This window comes from Lagopus leucura, unplaced genomic scaffold (genome assembly GCF_019238085.1).
Source record: "Lagopus leucura isolate 7727_CA_CO unplaced genomic scaffold, USGS_WTPT01 Super-Scaffold_100001, whole genome shotgun sequence".
Classification (NCBI taxonomy): domain Eukaryota; kingdom Metazoa; phylum Chordata; class Aves; order Galliformes; family Phasianidae; genus Lagopus; species Lagopus leucura.
Genome location: NW_024962262.1, coordinates 33,844,323 through 33,866,515, shown reverse-complemented (window position 1 = coordinate 33,866,515; position 22,193 = coordinate 33,844,323). Strand labels below are relative to the sequence as shown.

The 22,193-nt window shown below is 35.8% G+C and overlaps 1 protein-coding gene across 1 annotated transcript in view; it reads right to left on the bottom strand.

Annotated features, from left to right (window-relative positions):
• GPC6 (glypican 6) overlaps positions 1-22,193 on the bottom strand; it is a 738,606-nt gene that overhangs the window by 184,308 nt on the left and 532,105 nt on the right. The window contains exon 4 of the mRNA XM_042867958.1: positions 12,529-12,694. Within this exon, the coding sequence (XP_042723892.1) occupies positions 12,529-12,694 (166 nt within the window). The remainder of the gene's footprint in view (positions 1-12,528; positions 12,695-22,193) is intronic.

Below are 22,193 nucleotides of genomic sequence, written 5' to 3'. Positions count from 1 at the left end.
CCTGGAGAAAAAAAGGCTGTGGGGTGACCTCATTGCAGCATTTCAATACCTGAAGGGAGCCTACAAACAGGAGGGGAATCAACTCTTTGAAAGGATTGATAGCTGCAGGACAAGGGGAAATGGTTTTAAGTTGAGGGAGGGGAGATTTAGATTGGATGTCAGGGGGAAGTTCTTTACAGAGAGAGTGGTGAGGTGCTGGAACAGGCTGCCCACAGAGGTTGTGGATGCCCCGTCTCTGGCGGTGTTCAAGGCCAGATGGGGCCCTGGGCAACCTGGTCTAGTATTAAATGTGGAAGTTGGTGGTCCTGCATGTGGCAGTGGGGCTGGAGATTCACGATCCTTGAAGTCTCTTCCAACCCTGGCTGTTCTGTGATTCCATGATTCTGTGAAGAACTTCTTTACAGCAAGGATGACAGAGCACTGGAATATGCTGCCCAGAGAGGTTATGAAGTCTAATTTTACAGAGGTATTCAAGACATATCTGGATGCCTACTTGTGTGATATAATGTAGGGTACCTGCTTTAGCAAGGAGATTGGACTCGATGATCTCTTGAGGTCCCTGCCAGTGCCTGCAATTCTGTGATTCTGGGAAGAGAAATATCTTCATCTAAAATGAATCTGGGAATACTATTGGGTTTAATATTGCAAAGTTTCAAATATATGTGAGTTAGACTTGAAACACTATGCAATCCTATATCCTTACCCTACCCAGTGGACTAAATGCAACAACTCTACTGCTGTAAAGGGAGAAAGAACTCCCCAGATTTGAGCAGAGATGGTTTTCTCTGCCTGAACTGAATGTGGGTGGAGAGCTTGAGTGTGGTATCACAGAAGGAAGAATAAGTATTTGCTTTCTTCCTCAGCTGGTAACAAATAAATTGACAAAATGAATGTGTTTGGGAATTATTTTTTGAGAGATACATTCAAAATCAGTGGAATTAGATCTTTAGGTGTTGTTTAACACCAGATTTCCATTACTAGATGATTTGCAACAGCTAAAATTCTTCCAAGCGATCTCTCATAATTTCAACCTGACTAAGCATTTATTAAGCTTTTATTAAACTTTCATAGAAAAATTTCATCACAACTGAAATGTCAAAGAGGCTTCTTAAAATTTACTGACATATTATTACCATAGTTTTGCATCCTACTATTTTAAAAAATATTTATTTAAATACGCAATCTTCAAAATGCACATCCATTTTTCTGGCATCACCATTTGAACAATCCAAGCATAATATGTACTCATATCAATAAAAGATTGAAAGAGATTTTAAGAATATATTATTCATATATGGAGAAGACAGTCAAACTAAATATTATGAAAGAACTCATAACTCTAATAATTTAAATGTGATTTATCTGAGCGCAGTCAACCTACTGAAATGAGAATGTCAGTCATTAATATCTGGAATAGCGGATTTCCGTATTACAAAAATGTGCTTTTAGCCATCAAGGTAACTCGGAGCAGACATCTCTCATGCCTCCCACAGAAAAGTTTTTGTGACAGAAAATGTATCACAATAAAGTAGAAAGGGAACAAAACCATTTCATTTGAAGTTAAGTAAAAAGTGAAGCATGAAAAGAAGAACCTGGTTTAGAGTACATTTCCAGCACTGCAGATATCAGCAGTTTCAAGTAACAGAATATTCATAGACTCATTTTCAGTTTGCTATAAGAAATACATAACCCCCTTTTTTCAAGTGTATAAATGATACTATAGCTATCACAAACCATACCTATGAGCACCAAAACCATCCCTCTTACTTTCCAATAGTAACATATCCTGTTTAGCAGCGTTCTTTAATCATTGTAAAATAAGGCTGCTGAAGTAAAACTAAACATGGGTATGATTCTACATGTTCTATTGGAACTGTGAAATTTACTGGAAGATTTTGTTTATCATTTCATCTATGAAAATCAAGTTATGTAGTGTTGAGTATTGGGTCATGCTCAAGAGAACTTCCTGGCTTTTTGGCACTATTCCTTTTACTATCTATGGCACATCATTCGGCTTACTGATTTTTTTTCCCCTCTCATCCTACAGTTAAGCTGAGTGCAAGATACTGATATAACCTACCCAGTCAAAATGAATACTGATCTCCATCTCATTTCACAATGTTACAGTGAGCTGCAAAGCTTGGCTGAAAAATTTGATTCTCTTTTGAGGTCAGTAATAAATATCCAGTAGAACTGAAATTTCATTATTTTCAAGCTGCTACATCGTCCTACATAGTTATCTGTATTTTAAGAGTTAACAAGACAAGACAGATAGAAAGGTTCTTCGCCAATGCTGCAAACTGCAGTATGATATTACAAAGGTGAGTTACTACTGACATGGACAGTTCAGTATATGCTTCTGGAGGCTAAATGAAAAATGCATGTCATAGGAGTTTAAGCTCCCATAGGTTAACATGCAATATAAATGACATCAAGGGGTGTTGAATGCTATATTACAGGGCAAATGACACTGAGTAACACAGAGAAATAAGATATATAAGAACTGAGTTTTTCATAGTATTGTCATATTGCCTTCCAAATGCATCAAAATGCATTCAGATTTCACCATTGCAAAAAATGCTCACAGAATTTTAGCCATATCAGCTCTCTAACATCACCCTGGGCCAAACTAGCTCTCTTGATAACAGAAATGGCAAGACTTCTTGTCAGTAAAGCAGAAAGAAAGGAAGAAAAATCTGTTTTTCTCACCAATAAATACATCAGGAAAAAAAATCTTTACAAGAGGAAGTGGAGGGTAGACTGCAAGAAGGGAATTCATGGGATCTGTACCAGAAAGAAAGAATGATTTCCTGTATATTGCTTCAGTGAAATTCTGATCTGTCTGGTGGTTTTGAGATTTTGCTCCACTAAATTTGGCATTGATACAGAATACTTTGTAGAGATCTTTATAGTAGTCTCTTGCCAAGTCATGAGAAATTTATAGCTCCGTTAAGGACCCTCCACCTTTTCTGAAGACTAAAGAATGGAGACTGAGTATGACCTGTGCCCTGATATACATCTTCATTAGAAAAGAAATGAACATTTCATTTACAATGAGGAGTATATGTACTTAGTATAATATCCATATAAAATAAAATATTTGAGTGCCTTTTGCCATATTGCTAACAAGGTTTAGAGCTTTTGTCAATATAAAGTCAATTATTAATGGCTCAAAAAAGACCTGCATAAGCAATTAAAAGTTAAGAAATTTATTAATTTAGATTTCTACATTTTGCAAGAATCTAAAATCAAAACTATTATTTGTTTACAGATTTGCATTCTTTCTGGATTGAGTTTTCATTCTTTCAAAAATGTCACGTTGAAACTTAATCAACTTCAAGGACTAAAATAACGTGAAGAAATGATTTAAGAAAACTGCAGATGTCTCACAAATGGTGTCTAGCAGACTATCCACAGCCTATTAATTTTTCCACAGCCTATTTAGTTTTGGGCTTTTTTTTTTTTTTAGTATAGTTTAAATACAGGACTTGGATTTTTATATATGGACACCTTCAGGCAGGCAGAAACACAATTTTGTCTCTGATTTAAGTTTATCATCCTGTTAAGGATAAGATTGTAGAAAAATATTAGACATTATCATAAACAGATTACCTTTCATCATGTGAAGACAGTGGCCCAAAATTACCATACAGCATCAACAGCAATTTTGCTCTGACATCCAAGAAGTAAGAGATTTGTACACATCCTTCATTACTGAAATCATAGAATAACCTCAGTAAAGCATTTTCAAATATTTACAAGGTTTTCAGTAGTAGGGAGGAAGGGAATTTTCTTGCTATGGAACAAATATGCTCTTATAACTCCATGACATTTACTTGAATAATGGAGAATGTGATCTGATGTTTGTTTCTAATGTGGAGCTTAGAGAATCTGAAATAGTTAATCAATAGATCATCAATAGATAAATCAATCTGACAGACAAAACAGATAATTTAAAATATTTTTTCATAGTTTTAATTTCTGTTTTTAGTATATGGAACTTGATTAATATTTGTGCAGCTTTCACAAAATAGATGACCAGTAATAACTTCTAACCATAAATGCAGGTACCATGACTAAATATTTTAGAAAACCTAGTTGGTGGTACAGTGCAACAAAAGACTGTTCCCAGCTGAATGATCTTAAACAGTGGAATATAAGCATAAACAAAATGCAGAAGAATGGTCACAGAGGCAAAAATTGTAATAATATCTTCAGTATTTTTTTGGACTAAGTTAAATTATTGCTTAGTTTTCACTTGAAAATAATAGTATTTGCAGAACGTAACATTCATTTAATATGTAATTTATCAATACTGCCTCATCCAAATATTGATGTAAACAAAAAAATATTTATGGAGATAACATAATCAGGCTTCCCAGGGTAATGTGGCTTTAATTTAGATAAGTGAAACAAAAGCAGAAATGTTCAAACAAATTAAATGAATATTTGTCTCTTCTCACTTGTGACTTTTGAAATAAATTTAGTTATATTGTTTAAAGTAATGTCTTCTTGCTCTAGGAGTTAATATTTCTTTTTTGAACTATTTTTTTTAAATAAGATTTTATTTCAGAAAAAATATTGCAAATTTTATCTTTCAGTAATTATCAGTAAACTAGAAATAATGTCCTCCACTCCACAACATAATTCTTTAAACATTTGTTTGCTCTTTACTTGTCAAAGAGGAATGAAGACTACTTGCGCAAAACATAGACTATGAGAAGGGAAGGAGTGAAGTATGCAAATAGGTTGTTTATCCAAATATATTTATGTATGAGATGGCTATCAGCTGCACTTTGGATATGGTGCTTTAATTTGGCCAACTGCAGCTAGAAACAACAGTTTCTCAGTTCCGTATTTTAATTCAATCCTAAATTGCACTTGCATATGCTATCTTCAAGCACTTTAAATTCAGGACTATGACTCTTGATTTTGTCCTGCAAGTCCTCCATGTAGAGAACTATAAAGACTTCGTAAAATATTGCTTTACAGCAACTTAAAAAAAAAATCTCCTTTGTAAATATTCTGCTTTTGCAGAAAGGGGAAAAAAGGTCCTACATTCATCAGTTGCTTTTATGTTCCTTGAAAAAAACCCACCCACATTGATGTACTTCTTTCTGGTAACCGAACCTTAAGGACATGGTCAAGTTCTGCAGTCTAGGTATGCACTCCATTCACTCCTACACTTCAAATGCCCCATTGAGTGACTGAGTTTCTCAAACTCTTAGAACCAGAAGGGAAAACAAACAGGCATGAGGCACAACACTTTTCAGCTGGTCCTCAGCCTGTGAAATGCTGTGAAATCAGCACAGCAAAGTGTGTGAGGGATGCCCCTACAGGTAAACAGAGATGTAGCCCTCCATGAGCATGTTTAATTGTGTTTCCTCTACAGAAGAAAACACTGTTAATATACATAGTAATAGAAAGAGCAGTACTGTTTATTGTGGTCCTGGAAGCAAGAATTCCTCTGAGACAGTACAGCTATGGACTTGGAAAAGTACAAAATAACGATGCTTGAATCACAGAGTAGTCAGCTCATTAAGAGTGAACATATTCTCCTCTTTGTAGAGATGTCTCACATAACATCACTGCCCAGGGCCCCATCCAACCTGGCCTTGAACACCTCTAGGGATGGGGCATCCACAGCCTCCCTGGGCAGTCTGTTCCAGGACTTCACTTGAGCTGAAGATAAGGAATGAAAATGGAACTAAAAAGTCATCACTTGTGTCTGACAGGGTCTTTGTAAAATCTTTTAAACTAATTTTTTGATAGTTCTGATCCGCGCTATTATTTCTAACTGTTATTTCTGCTCTAGGACATAAATGATGCAGTCAAATTAGGGCTCTCTTGTGCCTGGTGTAAATGCTGAGTGACTTTAATTCCTTCAAGCTTGAGAAACTTTTCTTCCTAATTCAGATATCACACAATTCAGGCATACTGCACGTGGGTGGAAAATTCAGAAAGCTGGAAATACCAGATTTGATCCAGTATCTGTAAAAGCCACGTGGCATGATGATGGGTGATGTCTTTCACACATAGTAATATATTTCTATCCTTTAACATAAGGTGGCATAATCATTCAGTATAGTTCATTTCCTTAAGTTCAGTTAAAGCTAGGGAGCCAAATAAGTCTGCTGCTATCCTTAAACTAATCTGCGTTTTCAAATATCCATGGCATCTTGTCAGAAGTCAGTTTTTGAGAGTTACTCTGAGTGATGCTATTAGCATCCTTCCATGACACATCCTCCTGGTAAAGCACTACTGATGGTGCCAACAAGCTGGAAGATCAAGACAGATGAGCCCCAGCTCTCCCAAAGCTGTAACTGGAGCAGACAATCCCCTTAGCCACACTGGAGGGAAACCTCCTTCTTTAGTAACACATTCTAAAGAGAACATACATGGCACTGAATGCTGTGAGCTGCTGCAGGAAACTGTATTGTCTCAGTGGGGAAGTTCAGAGGTTTAGCAGGGTAAGTAGAGTTTAAGAAGTAGGTAAGTGCTGATGCCATTTGCATGCTGCTGGAAGTCCCACAGCTTCAGAAGGCTGCTCTCAGACTGAATTCATTATCATCTTAGTAATTCCATGCCCAGGTTGTCTATCCTTTATATTTCTGAGTGAAGAGAAACAACAGAGAAGAAGATAATAATTTCCTGCTCCTGTGCATCGTCATTTTGCTCAGTGAATAATGATCCTCGCTTTATTTCAGGGATGCTCCTATGTAATATGCCTAAATACTAGCCATAGGCAGTGATTCCATAAAGACAGGGAAAGTATGGAATCATGGAGACAGGTGCTTATTAGAGGACTTTAAAATAATAATGCTGTAATCTTTTAATTAGATATTATAGGTTGGGCTTACTGTTTAGCTGTATATTTTTACCCCAAAGTGTGATAACTATTTAATGATGCTACAACTTTTAACAGCACTGCTAATTCCTTTTCATAGGGCTGCTTATGCACTGTGTAGACTATTGGACTTGAAGGAAACATTTTTTTTTTCTCCATAAAGAACATTAGACTTACATCCACAAATCTGGTTGTCCACAACTTTTTAAGGAACTGCATTTTCTACCTGCATTTTCACAAAAATTTTCTACCAATTTCCCCTCGCTTTAGGGAAAGATAAGCTAAAGTGGGAAAAAAATTGAAACTACAGATTCCATTTTTTTTTAATTTATTATTGGGATTGGGCTCCACAACCTCGGCAGTCCTCCACCAAACCTTGCCTAAGGGAGTAGTTATCAGCGTATAACAATAGCTGTTGCAGTATACATGGACAGGAGAATTAAAGAAAATTTTAGGCATGATAGGTTTAGATCTGTAGGCTGCTTTAATTATGAACGCTATTAGTTTTCATACAAAATTTTAATGCTTTCTTTCATGTATTCATTCTATGACCATGGAACAAAAATACAAGAATTTTTACCAGAAACTCTGAATTTGGACTAGTGGCACTGTAGGGCTGCAAGAATCTTCTGTAGGGAATTCATGGAAGGAAGTATATCACTTATTTTTTTCTCCCTGTGTCCTTGAGAGAAGCTAACATATAATAAATATCACAGCACACATTCATACAGTGATTGCAGAGGAGACCGTCAGAGAGAAGAAATCTAAGGGCCAGGTAACCAGGGTTGCCAACATCTTTGTTTTAGTTCTTACTAACATGATCAAGCAGGAGCAAGAATTTTTCCTACTGATTTTTTTTCATGAGCCAAAGTGATTCTCAAAGAGCACAATAATAAATCAGTAATGGGAAACAGATCTGGGTGGTCTTTTGAAGCTTTAATAGGAAAATATTTATCTTTGTGCTTGTACATGGAATGGAGAAAACAGAGTCCTGAGGGCTTTTGTAAGCAGTAAATAAAACTGATTGCATATCTTCATCACTCTAAAGCTTTCATTAGGAGTAAGTGATGGGGAATTTTACTTAAAATAATTGAATTGCTATAACTGAGATTGCATGGTATGCTCAATCTCAAGAGGTCTCCTAAGGTAAGTGTCTGAGTCATACCAATGGGAAGAAAACAGAGGGATTCCTAAAACACAGCAATGGATAGGTTTGTTAGAAGTGCAGCACTGCAGCACTGATGGTAAGCGAAATATCTTCAAGACTGGCAGGAGAAGCTTTGGATGAAACCTTGCAGATACAATTTTCTCCTGTGGCTGAAGGAACCAGCAAGACACTGACAGTAAGAGTGGCTCTGGTTCTCAGAGCTGGATGCCAGATTTGCTGGCCTTCAAAGCTAGAAATTGGGCATATCACAGCCTGCTCTGCCTTGCTCCACTACTTTTGAAATACGGAATACATCAGCAACAAAACCACTTGCTCTCAAGCTGTGACCACAACCAAGCACAGGTGCCCCCCAGCTCCTATTCACGGACAAACATGTGGTCCAGAACACTGGGAAGAAAGAATCACAGCATCTCTGTTATAGCTCAGCTCCTGAAGGGTTTACACCAATGTCCTTCCTTCTAAACACAGCAGCAAAGTCAAGCATGCATGATTTACTGTTGAATGGTTCTATAAAAAAAAATATTTCACTTGTAATTTCTGCTGCTATAAATAGCCATGTGGTGACAAACCTCCATGGACTGCAGCAAAGCAAACACAATCTACTCAGGCATTACGCTAGTGTACACTGGCACTAAATGCAGTAACAGAGCATTTATAATTTATTTTAGATGCCCACAACAGAAGCTCCAAGCAGAGTCATTGTGATTACAGCAGTTACCTGGATTTTCACCCTTTTGCTGTGCTGAATTACATAAGGAGAATCGAATTTGGCTCATGGTCTTTCTTGGCACTCAAGTTTAGCATCATCTACATTTTTATCTTAAGACAGAAGGAAGTGAAACCCGCTGCTGTTTCACCTGCTGGATGAAAGGAATCCAGCAGAAACCAAATGGTTTATGGCCACCCTGCCATTCTGAGCCATCATTGACTCAGTTGATGCAGATTTCTACATACATGGAAATCACCTTTCTGCAGATGTTGCTTCTGAAACTGAATGAGGGTTCAAAGGGAAAGCGTGGTGCCCACTAAGGGGAGCTAGTTCCTCAGCTATTTGAGACACGGAGAAGTTAAAGGCAATCAGACAACCAACTGTTGAGCAAGACAGAAACGGGGACTGAAAAACAGGGCTGCTGGTGAAGAGGAGTAACAGTCTTGCTAAAATTGAGCTTAATTCCCTCAGATAGTTAGGTTTAGCATATTTATAAGTGGGAATCTCTACATGTCTTTTGTGTTTCTGTGATGGAATGAATGCTGGGATTCTTGATCTTTGTCATTAATTGCTATAGCTCCATGGAGAGAAGCATACTTTTGACTGTATCCATTGGGCCATGAGACCTAGAGAAAATCCACTTTCTCCCATTCTGTGGAATCAGTTAGCTCCTCCCCTGAAGCAATCTCCTCCCTCAGCCGTGCATTTCCTCTACTCAGCCTTTTTATCTTTCCTTAGCTAACTTCGCCTGAGACTGGAGTAAAGAAGATTATGAGGGAGGGGTAGTTCATAGGCAAAACATCAGAATCAAGCTTTGTCAAAATGCATATTTTTGAAGTAAATGTGGTTGATTTACCGCTTACATATTTTATATAGATACCTGGAAGTAGCAATGAATCATTACAGTTTAATGGTTATTAATGCCTATATCTTCCTTTCTGAGGCAAAATTCTGATTTTCATAGGAATTCTACTTGAGCAGGATGTGCTATATTTGGTTTTTATTGTGCAATAATGAAAACAACAAAATACAAAAGCCTGTAGTGAAATGTTATACAGAAAGTACGCAGACCTTAAGGTGACACAAATAGGAAAAGTAAAATAAACTGTGTGCCATACTGTTGCAGCTGTTTCACCTCTTACCAATTTTCACAGTCTATAAAATCTTGGAAAGCACCAGATGTTTAGGGGAAGCTGTCCTACTCTGCCTAGCTTTGGAAGTGAATGTAAGATTTATTAGTGCTATATCAGTGCGATTTCAGTACTGGTTTTTGCATTTATAAACTAGGTGGAACATATAACACATTCCATTGTCAGAGAGCCCGTTTACTTTCCTCTGCTCCTCCTCACTTGTAGATTTTGGTGTTGCTGAACAATTAAAGTAACTGCAGAACAATACCAGAACATGCTTTCCAGACGATACTATTTGCTATGTTACTGACAAACAGAAATCTTTCTCCAACTCCTAACTTTAGCCAGAACAACCTTCCAGTCCACTGATTATAAGCTATGCAAACCTATTCTGTTGTGCATGAATATGCACTACTATTTAGGATTCCTGCCTACGCATAAACTGTTGGTGCACAAAATTATTATTTTTTTTCCTGGTGCATGGTTCCTCACATTGGAACAGGAATAAAAACTGCTCATGCATACTTTCCAATCTCTCATAGCTCAGTGGTGCTGTAAAGTGCTGCCATTCGTTTTAATTCAGTGAGAAGAAGTTTTGTTGTGTTTAGTACTAGAGAACTGCATGTGTTATTAGAAAGCCTCTGACAGCTGTCAGAATCAGAGATAACTTGCTGGATTTCAATCTTTCATAAAGGAAGGACTGAGGACCCTCATCCCCAGCAAAGCTGTCAGGGTTCTCACAAAGTGGGATAAAACAGAATACCTTTTCCGTACACAGGGAGATCTCTATCTCTCCTCTAAACCATCTCCCATCAATTTGTACAGGGAAAGTTGTATAGGTAGAAGAGAGAGAAAATATGTCTTGATGTATCAGTGCTTTATACTGTCTTGTCATCACTGACATGAAGGGATAATTGCTTAGCAGTTTGCCTTGCCTTGAGGAAGCACTTGATGTTTACATGGTATTTAATAAATTAGCACAATATTTTAACAAAATGTACTAGCTTTCATGCAGCTTTGCTTTTCTGAGAGCAGGAGCAATGAAAATCTGAAATACATTGATGAAGGCAAGGGCTTTGCATCAAAGACTGAAACTCTGAAGCTGGAAGCATTTCCACACTTCTGAGCACAAAACTTACCCTGCCCAAATCTCTCAGTGGATTCAAAGCACCAGAAAAGGAAATCTCTTAAGGCCTGAGATCTTACCTTCCAGCTTTTGATTTGAACAGGTGCTTACCTTAACAGAAACTCCACTATATATTTAGTCACAATGTTTTTTTTCATAAAAGCCTACATTATTTTCTGTGATCACAATTAGTGACGATTTAGGTCTTGCATACTCTTTAAGTTCAAAGGGAAAGTAGCTTTTTCTGTCTTTAACAGGTGGGCATTTATTTCCTATCTACTCTTATTTAGCTTTCAGGTGATGAACTGCCTCTTCCATTCATACCAGCAGTACCATGGGTTTCCCCCATACAGCACTTCTTCCTGTGGTAGTTTCCTTTACCAGAACAAAGGACTGAGAAGGCATGCCTATTTGTATCAGTTTTATAATTGCTATTTGCATTTTTGCTTATGCTATTTTTGTAGCACACTTGATACTCTTTGCCATTTTGCTTACTCTGATACATTTTTCATCCTGTTTTCTTCTCTCTATCCATCTCATACCACCACTGTGCTGAATAAGGTGAAAATGCATGTGTGAGTCAGAGTCATGCTTTCAAAGTCACATTGATCAGTGGGGTTTGAAATTAGGCAGAGATTGCTGATATTTTGTCTTACAAAAGAAGAAAATAGTATTTTCCTTAAGTACAATAAAGTTTATCCCATTTTTCCAACTGATTTTTTTTTCCCCTAGATTCAGTTTTGCCTAGGATGCTTACAAAGGTTTGATATATAACTATATATACTATGTAGTTGTAACTATATATATAAGCTGGTTCTGTTCTTTCTATATTATCATTATGTTATTTTCATATCATCTCATCCTATCTTTGTACTATGCATGACCAAAAGCAACTTGAAATTTCAAGAGTTTTTCTGCTCCAGGTTATCTGTATGGCTATTAAGGAGATTTCTTTTTTTGCTTATGACTTTACTTGATTGAAGAGTTATGTGAATAAAGCTGTAATAGCAATTATCCTTAAATATGTTTTCAATACTTCATTCTAACATTTTGACTGTATGTTTAATACTTCCTGCTCAGCACACTAGAAGAGGGACATTAGCACATTTTAACTGGGAACAGGGAATTAATAATTTCTCATGTATGTAACATTTTAAGTTATATATACTATATACTATCAGAATTAAGAAAAGCGCTGCTGCAATTTATGTTGAATAGATGTTATACAGTGCTACTATCTTTCAACTTGTAAGAGCCTATTTTGGCCTTGTTAAGCTTGTTATCGTTTCCTCAACCAAAGTTTTCTAATATTTCACATATCACACAATTTACATCAGAACTCATAACACCACACAATTCCTTTTGAAATATGAAATATGAAATGTGACTTGCTCTGGGGTGGAAGTGTCATTTCCTACTAGAAATTGAGATGCATCTGCAGTTGTTTCATTGCAAGTATTGACCAACAGCATCTTCCAACTTTGCAGAACTCTGCAGATCTTTGCTATTACCAGTATTTCCTTCCACTAATATTTAAACTCTTCTTACCTATGAACAGATTCCACTCAGTATCCAAATCAGCCTGATTTGCTAGGCAGCCCTTCATTACATTGAGGCAATAGTTGTTGCAAGGTTTCACAGTGGGAAGTCCTCTGCAGTAAGGGCAGTACAACATCTTCATTAACGCCCGGATGCACCCTGGGGTGGGACTGACCTGCAGAGTTTGAAGGGGGGAAAGAAAAAGAAAAAGGAGGAAATCAATCTCCTGTTCTGTGAATGCTGGGGTAGCTGAGATTATGCCTCTCAAGCAATAAGCGTAGAAGGGGCAGTCTGTGAGAAAAATCTCAACCCTTAATAACACCCTCCTATGATGCTAAACAATTCCTACTCATTATCTTCATCAACTACAGCCGCAGTGACTTTCAGGAATGCAAAAGAATCAACAATCCCCTGATGATGGCAGCACTTTCTGCCCCAGCCCTCCCACATGAAATCTACTGGAATTAAAGGAAAAAAAGCCAGGAAATAAGTTGGACAGAAACTGACCGATCCTAACCAGGAGGATCCTGAGATGTTGCTACACTCTTCTCACTCAGGCTAGAACTGCCAGTCACACTGGATGAGATTCTCCTCTTCATTAAAGCGCAGTAAATCCAAGATAATTCCAAGATAATTTCTATCAAATTATTCAGAAATGCATCATGAAAAAGGGATATCATCCTGTTCTCACACAAAAAACACCCTTCTATTTTCTCAGGCAAATTCATAAAGAGATCAGTCTTTTTTTTTTTTTTTTTTTTTTTAATGTATGATTTTCTCTTTCAGTATCTTGAGCAACAAAAAAGCATTTTATTGACAACAGCCTAATGCATTTCACATGAAGCATCAATATGGCAGAACATGGCTGCACTTGTTGAACTTAGAACTGCCATCACAGCCAATGGAAAGACACCCCGTGAGTTTAGGGATTTCAGTCAAAATCATTAATGTGTGTACGGCTGACAGAAAGAAGTAGTATGTAGCTATAAACTTTCATTTATATCTAATAGAGTTTTCACTAGAGTCATGGTTTTCCCGGAGATGGAGAATTAAGGTCAGAGAAAGATTTCTTTCATAAGGACCTCCTGCTATCTCTAATGATAGGATCTTTCCTGCCATCTTTTTTATCCATCAAAATGCCAGGCATCTATTCAGTAATATCTTCTGTATCCAATTGGAGAGAAATAAATCTTTTTGGGGAAGTTTCTTTATCCCTTTTATTGCAGGGTAGGATAAATCTTCTTCTAGAGGACATTCACTGAATACTCCCTAAATACTCCATTCTTAGATTTAAACTGTCCAAATTGAGCACATTTGATAAGCACTTAGTGTTTGTTGGATAAATGTTATTTCCCTTACCCTCTCATTTCCTTATTTCTTTCATATCAGACTTAAAATTTTACATGCTACAATAATGTATGTTTTCAGGACTGAAACTCTATCTTGCATTAAAAGTGCACAATATTAGGTACTACTTGCAAAAGGTCTTGTCACAGTGCAGTGGAGCATATGTTTCCTGTGTCAGAGTGACAGTCTAGCACAGTGACAGAAGGGCTACAGGCTCCTCAGTGATTTGAGAATTTCTGAACAGGAAAGTGCAAAGAAATGGCATTTCTTTCACTCATTTTGTTGGCTTATGAATAAATGCAACAGTTTAATATGAATTGCAACTATTTTTTTTCTATAGTCATGGAAATTTGTGCTAAAAGAGAGCGTGAAAGCATGAATCTGACTTTGCAATATAGCAGCCTGTGCTAAACCGACTGATAGTTCGGTTCAGATAGTCTTTCTTCCTCTTCTTTTTTTTTTTTTTTTTCTTCTGGGATTTCTTTTCTTCTTTCTGGTACAAAATGTTTTCATCACACTGGACCTTTTTTTATACAACTCAGCTAACAGCTTTTTTTATACAACTCAGCTATACAACTCAGCTAATTAGAGCAGATGCTTCTGACTATGCTCAGAGGTGACTTTTGCCTCACTTTCTTAAAGAAATGCACTTTACTCATGCAACACTCAGATGAGGTGTGTAAAGGTATATTCGGCCATCTTGTCCTGATAACTTTAGAACATGTTGGCCAATTTCAATCAAATTTGACCGAGGGCTTCAAGTCTCAGTACAATAAGATCCTACAAGGTTTTGGAAAACAGCTGGGAGAAGAAAAGGAGATAGTCTCTGTTACTGCCTTTATTTAGGAAAAAGCTGAATCAGAAGGTCAGTTCCACAAGGAAATCAAAGAATACACATGAAGAATGATTCTGTGAATGTCCCAGGGGTTAAAAAAGCACTAAAAGTAGAAATTTAACCTTATTAATCACCAGAAAATCCAAATACTAAGTATAAATCAAAGGAAGCATTATAATCATTATTTCCACTGCTCAGAACAACTTTCTGTGGTTACTTGCCTAGCTTTTTTATCCATATACCCCCAAAACCTAGAACAGGCCCACTTTTATAAAAAGATTAGCAGTGAAAGGGGGATGTGAGTAAAATACAGAGCACTCAAAATTAGTTTGAAATTGCTGTTTATACTTTGTTGTATTTCTTCCAGTCTCCACTGAGAGTTTTATCAGCAAAGTTACTTTCATGTCTAAAATTGTGCTTCTTCCCCTGCCCAGAGTTCTTGTCAACACCAAGTTGTTGACACCTGGTTGACCTCCTAAGTTCAGCTGAAATCCACATGTTCTCCTATCTATGTCTTCTCAAGCCCATGCTGGTACTTGTGCTGACATCCCTTATATCTATGGGTTCTTAATTTTCTGTGAAAATATACTGGTGCTTTCATTCTTGAAAAGCATAACTAGAGAAATAAAAACAGTTCTGGTTTATATTATTATATTTGTAACAACCAAATATCATAAATATTTACATGAGCTTTATTTTATCACAAATTTAATCAGGTACCAAATTTTTCTCTGCTAAAGGTCCTGATCATATCTCTGATATGCTAGCACAGGACCCTAAAAGTCAGTTAGAATATTGATTTACAAGAGCTCAGTGAATTCTGAATTCTTTTTGCATTACAGGTCAGCTTTAATCAGAGCACTGTCTCATAGCATCTACTCCAAGGTAGCAAGGATAATTTCTTACCACACAAAAAGAATGAGCTGAACTCAAGCCTCTCAGATCTTGTCTGAATGTTTCAATATCCTTTGTATAAAATGGTGGTATCATCAACAGCATTTTATAAGAAAGGAGGGTGCCCTGCTTTTTTTTTTTTTTTGAGAGAAAGCCATTTTAAAGAGAGGCCAAACTGTGACTTGAAGAAAAAAGCACCTGGAGAAAACTACAGCAGCCTTTGGTAGATTATATAGACCTATATAAGCATCTCCTTGCTGATCATGCTGGATGTTGCAGATCTCTGTCTCAGAAGTTGCTATGCTGCTTAAATAAAATATCAGCTGATCACTCTGAGGCCAGGTAAAGGGTCTAGCTTACGTTCAAGATGTTTATGGCTAGCACCTACAGGCCACATTCCATAATACTACATTGCATTTGGCACTACAGGCTCCCTTGGGTTCCACGTGGTGCCTGAATAAGTAAAATAAATATTTTTGTGTGGTTATTTTTCAGCTATGGAATAATAAGAGGCAGTACTGCAAGCGGTAGGATTAGCAATAAGATAATATAATGTTGCATGTTTTGAAGAAAGAGAGGAGGTTATTTCTATGATATTTGGATTACACTAGGAAGGAAAGAAGAGGACCACAACAGGACAAGTATCTTCTGGAACTGATCTCTATGAGGAAACTTCCTCTGAAAAGCACACAGGCATTGATTGCATGGGGAGATCTAAAGCAAGCGGTCCAAAATGGATCCAGGAGGGTCTAGCAATTAAGCTGTGATCTGGTGAGTCTTGTTCTCAATGCTGCTCCATGTCTCCATCACCTACAGTACTAATGTACCTCCACATGACCAAATTTTATTGTGGCAAAGGGAAAAATGAAAATGAATCATCTACTCTAGAGGCCTGAAGATTTTATGAATCCAGCCTCCAGTGAGCAGCCAAGTTTTGATTTTCAGCTGCAACCCTTTTTTTCCTATTACTTCATTTTCAGAGAATAGAATCAGCTTTTTCTCCTTCCTTAATGACAGCTCTCATGCATAAAAAATTATCAAAATTTTCTCTAACAGTGTGAAATCTTGGTAAAAGAACAAACATAAAGAAATCAGCTTAGATTTTGAGAACACATGGAATCTGTATATTATTATAGAAAGTTGCTTTTCAACCAATCAGATTGGCTTGACACATTTTCTGATGGCAAATTAAAAGAAACATATTTTGAAAGCCTATTTCTCATGTTCGTCTTTCCATCTTAAAACAAACAAACAAAATCTCCAAAATCAAACCAAAGAAACCCCACAATATCTTTACTCAGAATCTCTGACACCTAAAAATATTTTTTCTGCAGACCAGTCAAATGAAAGACATTCATATCATTCAGAGGTATTTGAACCCTGCATTTGCTCAGGAAAACTGTTTATCAGCTTTAAATAATATTTGTTACTACAGGCTTTTATTTACTTATTTAGTCTTTTACAATGCATTGCAACTAATCATAGCAGAGAAATTTGCATGGACACCAAAGTTTAGAAATAAAAAGTCCTAAAATAAATCATATTTTAAAAATCAATCAGAGCACATCAAATGACACTATTGGAGAAACCTCCATAGAGGAGTCATTAATTGTATATCATGTTTTCTCCCTGACTGACTAGGACATCTTCATTTTAGTATAAGCATACACAGATTGCAGCATGTTAGAAAAGTAACTATCAGAACTTTGACTGAGCCCAGTAGCATGTTACACAGCATTTTTAAACATATTTTGACAGCTTCATCTTTATCCAAATGTAAGTATATGCATACATGCAAAAAAAAAAAAAACAAACCCCAAAAAACAAAAAACAAAACCATAAAAACAAAACCATAAAAACAACTCCAAAACCACCAAAAACCAAATTCTAGAGGCCTTCATCACTGAACACTTGTTTTCCTCTTTCAGAAATTTTGGAAGTAATATTATTTCACCTAAAAGACAGAATTTGCAATCAAGAAAATATAAATAATTTAGGATAGAACTTTTTTTTTGGGGCATATCATGAAGTTGCATTCTCTCATAACACATTTTCAAAAATCACACTTTATTATGTACCTGATCTATTTCTATAATCAAGACTTGGCTTTATTGTGTACACAACTTAAATCTTTTTTTTTTTTCTGATATAAAAAGTTCAGAAAAACAGTTTAAAGAACCTTGAAAGGGTCAGAGAAACTGATATGCAGGTTCTCTACTTGTACTTGTAGGAGATTTCTTACAGAAGTAACTGATATACGTTGTCTGGTGCTAGAGACATTCCTCCAAAGTAATATTGAATGTAGTCAGAGTATAAAGCCATACTTAAGTCCAGATCCTGTCATTTCTTGATGTATAATAAAATCTGTCAAGTTTGAGCAAAATTTATCAAAGCTGAGTACCACAACAGGCACACAACTCCTTCCAGCATTTCCTATGGAATCAATCTCATTGTGAAGCACATGGAGCCATTCCTTAACATGAAAACCTGAGGTGAAACTGCCAGCCAGCCCAGAAAGTAGATACTCATTTTTAAGTGCCTGTACACTAAATAATCTTTCCATCTTTAGGGAAGATGCCCGCATTTTATTTCAAACTGTATGAATGCTTTAACAATGTGGCTGCTGGATAAAAACTGGAAAGTTTTATTTCCTTTCCAGTTCAGTATTCAGGTTGAAGTAACAAACTTTGCCTTAAAGAAAGGCATTTTTATAAGGCAGTGAGATATATTCCTGCTATTCCATGTAAGTGGATCATAGCTGGACAGAGTTTTAAAGTGAGTCATTGTCTTTAGCACTTGTTCCATTGGTTAGATCATTCATCTCCCCACTCAATAACCCACTGTCATGTGTCCTGTGCAGGCATGGTCCTCTGAGAAACTGAGGAATCTTTATGTCATTTTTTGTCTATGTAGCCTGCCTCCAACATAACAGTATAAATGGAAAAAATGAGCTGTGTTCAAGTACAATTTTGTTCCTAGCCTAATTGCTTCAAGAGACTCAACTAGGACTAGGGGGATAATAATGCAATGTTTATGCATGTTCCCAGGTCAGAGCCTAATGTTGTGTGCATTAGCATGTCTCAAACAACTCCTAGGGAAATGCAACTCCACTGAGACAAGTAGTCCTCCCATATTAATCCACCAAATGTTAATATATCTGAGGGCAACTTGATAGTCTAGTTTTAACATTTCCTGACCAAAAAAGTGTAACAATATAATTCTACTATTTCCTACCCAAAATTATATACAAATTCAAATAAGACATAAGGAGAAATTAATGATGGTGCATTTCAGAAGAGAATGAAGACCAAAACTTTTAATTACTTTAATAATTGTTCTTTATTGTATTCAATAAACTAGAACTAAGGAAACATTTTCTAATAACAAAAAAAATTGTTTATGATCTCATGAAATAATTTTCAAATTAATTGTAACTTCAATTAAGCATTTAGATTGATGTAGATGGGGTCAGGCTGATGTGTATAATGAGGTACACTTCATAGGTTGCACAGAACTGCCAGAACCTGTTAGATCACCTATCCTAAGAGGCACAGGTACTTTTTTCTTTTGTTTGATGTTTAATTAAACGCAGTATAAAAACTGAACATCAGTCCAGTTCACTCACTGCTTTACATCATATTTCTTTGACACTATCTTCTCAGCAGGATACAATTACTGCCTATTGATTTCTATTATTTGTTTTTAAATAGGGGAAACATATAAGGCTTAGCTACTATTTTTTTTGTTGTGTTTTTTCTTTCTTTTTTTTTTTTTTTTTTTTTTTTTTTTTCCCTCTTTTCCTCTTTCTTTTCAAACTAGATTTGCTTACAGCTATGCCCAAGTGATTCATTTTCTTGTTCACATTTTGTCTATTTTCACAAGCATTGTATTACTGCTGATTTCACTTAATATTCTAGATATCAAACAAGTTATTTTTCAACAGATTTCAGTTGAAAATATGAACAGAATGTATCTAATTAGAGCAGCATATAAATATTCATAACATATTTGAATGCATTATTTAAGTGCTGTTTATTGTTTCAGTCTGGTTCTTCGATTCTAAGATCTGAGCTCACTGCTCATACGGTACAATTTGATATATAAATGGAAATAGTGCCTCAGCCATACTCAACTGGGAATTAATGTTGTAGAAGGTCACTTTGAAAATACTTGCTTATACCAATCAAAAGTCTCATTTAATACTGATCTCATAAATAAAAAATGCTATCTGCTGTTTTATCAGTTCATAGTATCCCAGATGACTGAAAGGTAGAAGAGCTGTTTTGAGGACTATGGCTTTGTATTAGTATCTTTGACTTTGTGCTTGAATTATACCGAAATAGAAGTAAAACAATCAACAATCAGTTGAACAGCTGCAAGATTCCTACAATTCTTGGATACCATGTCTCAAGAACATGATAAGATTTAAAACATGCTAAACTTGATTTTAATAATTTCATATCTAATAAAGTATTTTTTTCTAAAAAATGTATCATTAAAAGTTCAACGTGTTCTTAAATTACTGAAAAAAGATTTAAAGTAAATAGCTGAACTCTAAAGTTTAATAACATAAAAAAGAAATTACATATATACTATATGATACAAATTGTGCAATATTAAGCACTGACTCCATTGCAACTCAGAGGAACCAAAGCTTTTTTTAAGAAATTCTTCTTTAAGATGCCCCTTACCATTATTCTTAATTTTTAAATCATAAGAAACTATATTTCCTTCCAACATTTATTAAAATATCGGCTATATTTCATACTTATTCATTTCAGTATATCTATAATTGTGTAACTGTATGTGCATAGTTCTGGAAGGCAGATAGATACCACCCCTCCATCTTATAGATGAAAAACTTAAACATAATAGGTAATTTTAATAGACATTTAGATGGATAAAATTGGAAAAGTTCTGCATTGGAAAATTTCAAAGCTGCTTATAAGTATCACTCTCATCAGTATTTCACCTAAGTTATCAATATGTGTAGTTCTGAAACTGTTTGTACAGAAATAAAGACTGTAAGTCTCATGAGGAAGTTGCACTTAAAATAGCAGATCACTATTGGAGACATGAATTGTGGAATTTCACAATTTTTCCGTGAAAGTCAAGGTCAAAAAATCACAAGGACAAAATGCTCAAATGCTTACTAAATTATGAGACTGAATATCTATATAAAGAGGAAAATAATACGTTTCCCTATTATTAGGGAGCTGAAAAGAATTGCATATCAGTTTACTTGAATATGGAAAATCCAAATTTAGAAAGGCACTTGAAGAGTTATAGTCACAGGATATTTTGTAAACTGTTAATTATTTTTTCTCTCTTGTGTCACTTCTCAGTGGTGATTTAAAACTTTTTTTTAAAACTTAGTTTTGACTATCTGAAATGCTTGAATACTCATGTCTAGATATTAAAATGTTCTTCATAAATCCTGTTTTATATGTCAGAGGAATAATCAATTGCAAATGAACTAGGTGTAAAGATCATTGTTTGCTTACAAGGATCATTAAACCAGGAATTTCTTAGACTGAAAATAGTGCAGGTTGAGAAAATAGTTCAGGATACAAGGATTTACATCCCATGAGATATTATTGAGCTGAAAAATCTGCCCTCTAAATTGGAAAAATATTTTTCTTTCTCATCTACTGTGTGAACAAGCCCATGTTAAATAAAATTTGAGGTGTGGAATCCATTTTTCCAGCATTGTAAGGGCAAAGATAAGGTGACAAATCTTTGAAACAATTTATTCCTTCCACTCCCAGGAGATGAAAAGTGTCTTGTTATACAGAAATAAGGAAAGAATCTCACAGCTGCAAAGCTTTTCTGATTCTACCTTCTCTTCTGGAACATGAACTTTAAGAAATTCTCTTAATGAAAAGCAGTTCTTCTGCTTTCCTACTGTATCTCACTTGAAAGAGAGCATGATTATTTCTTCTGTGCTTGTGTAAAATGTATGTGGCTTCAGCTAGATAAGAAGGCCTTGGCTTAATAGAAAAGCAAGCACTAAATTTTCCAGGGTTGAAAACAGAACTGTGTAAGTCAAACTGGTAGAGGTCAGAAACAAAAACTACTTTAAATATTTTAGGAAAATGTTCAGACACAGATAATTACATGGTATAAGTCTGAACACGCACAATTATTTAAACAGAAAAAGTACAGTAAAGTCAACAAAAGCAATCTTGGTGTTTGAGCCAATAGAAATCAAATCAAGAATGCAGTTCGTAATTTATTCTTAATTTAACAATAATGCTGCAATTGAGCTTTGTCTCCAGAGAACAAGGGGAGGTGGAGATTAGCTGTAATTTGGTAGACAAAATGAAGCATTCAAACACTGACAGATTGGTAAGAAATATACTACTTGGTAATTTCTATTCCCTTTCTGTGACCTGGACCTGTTCATGGCTGTGTTAGACCAAATGTCTGTCATCTTCTCAACTGCAGTTTTTATGTATATGGCATAAATATTGTTTATAGGGACCTGCACTGCAAGACAGCAGGGGGAGCAATGAAATTCCCCCGGTGACAAATCAGAGTTCAATAATATTATCAGATGCCACTCAGAAGTTTAGGAGACTGATAGCACAGAGAAATA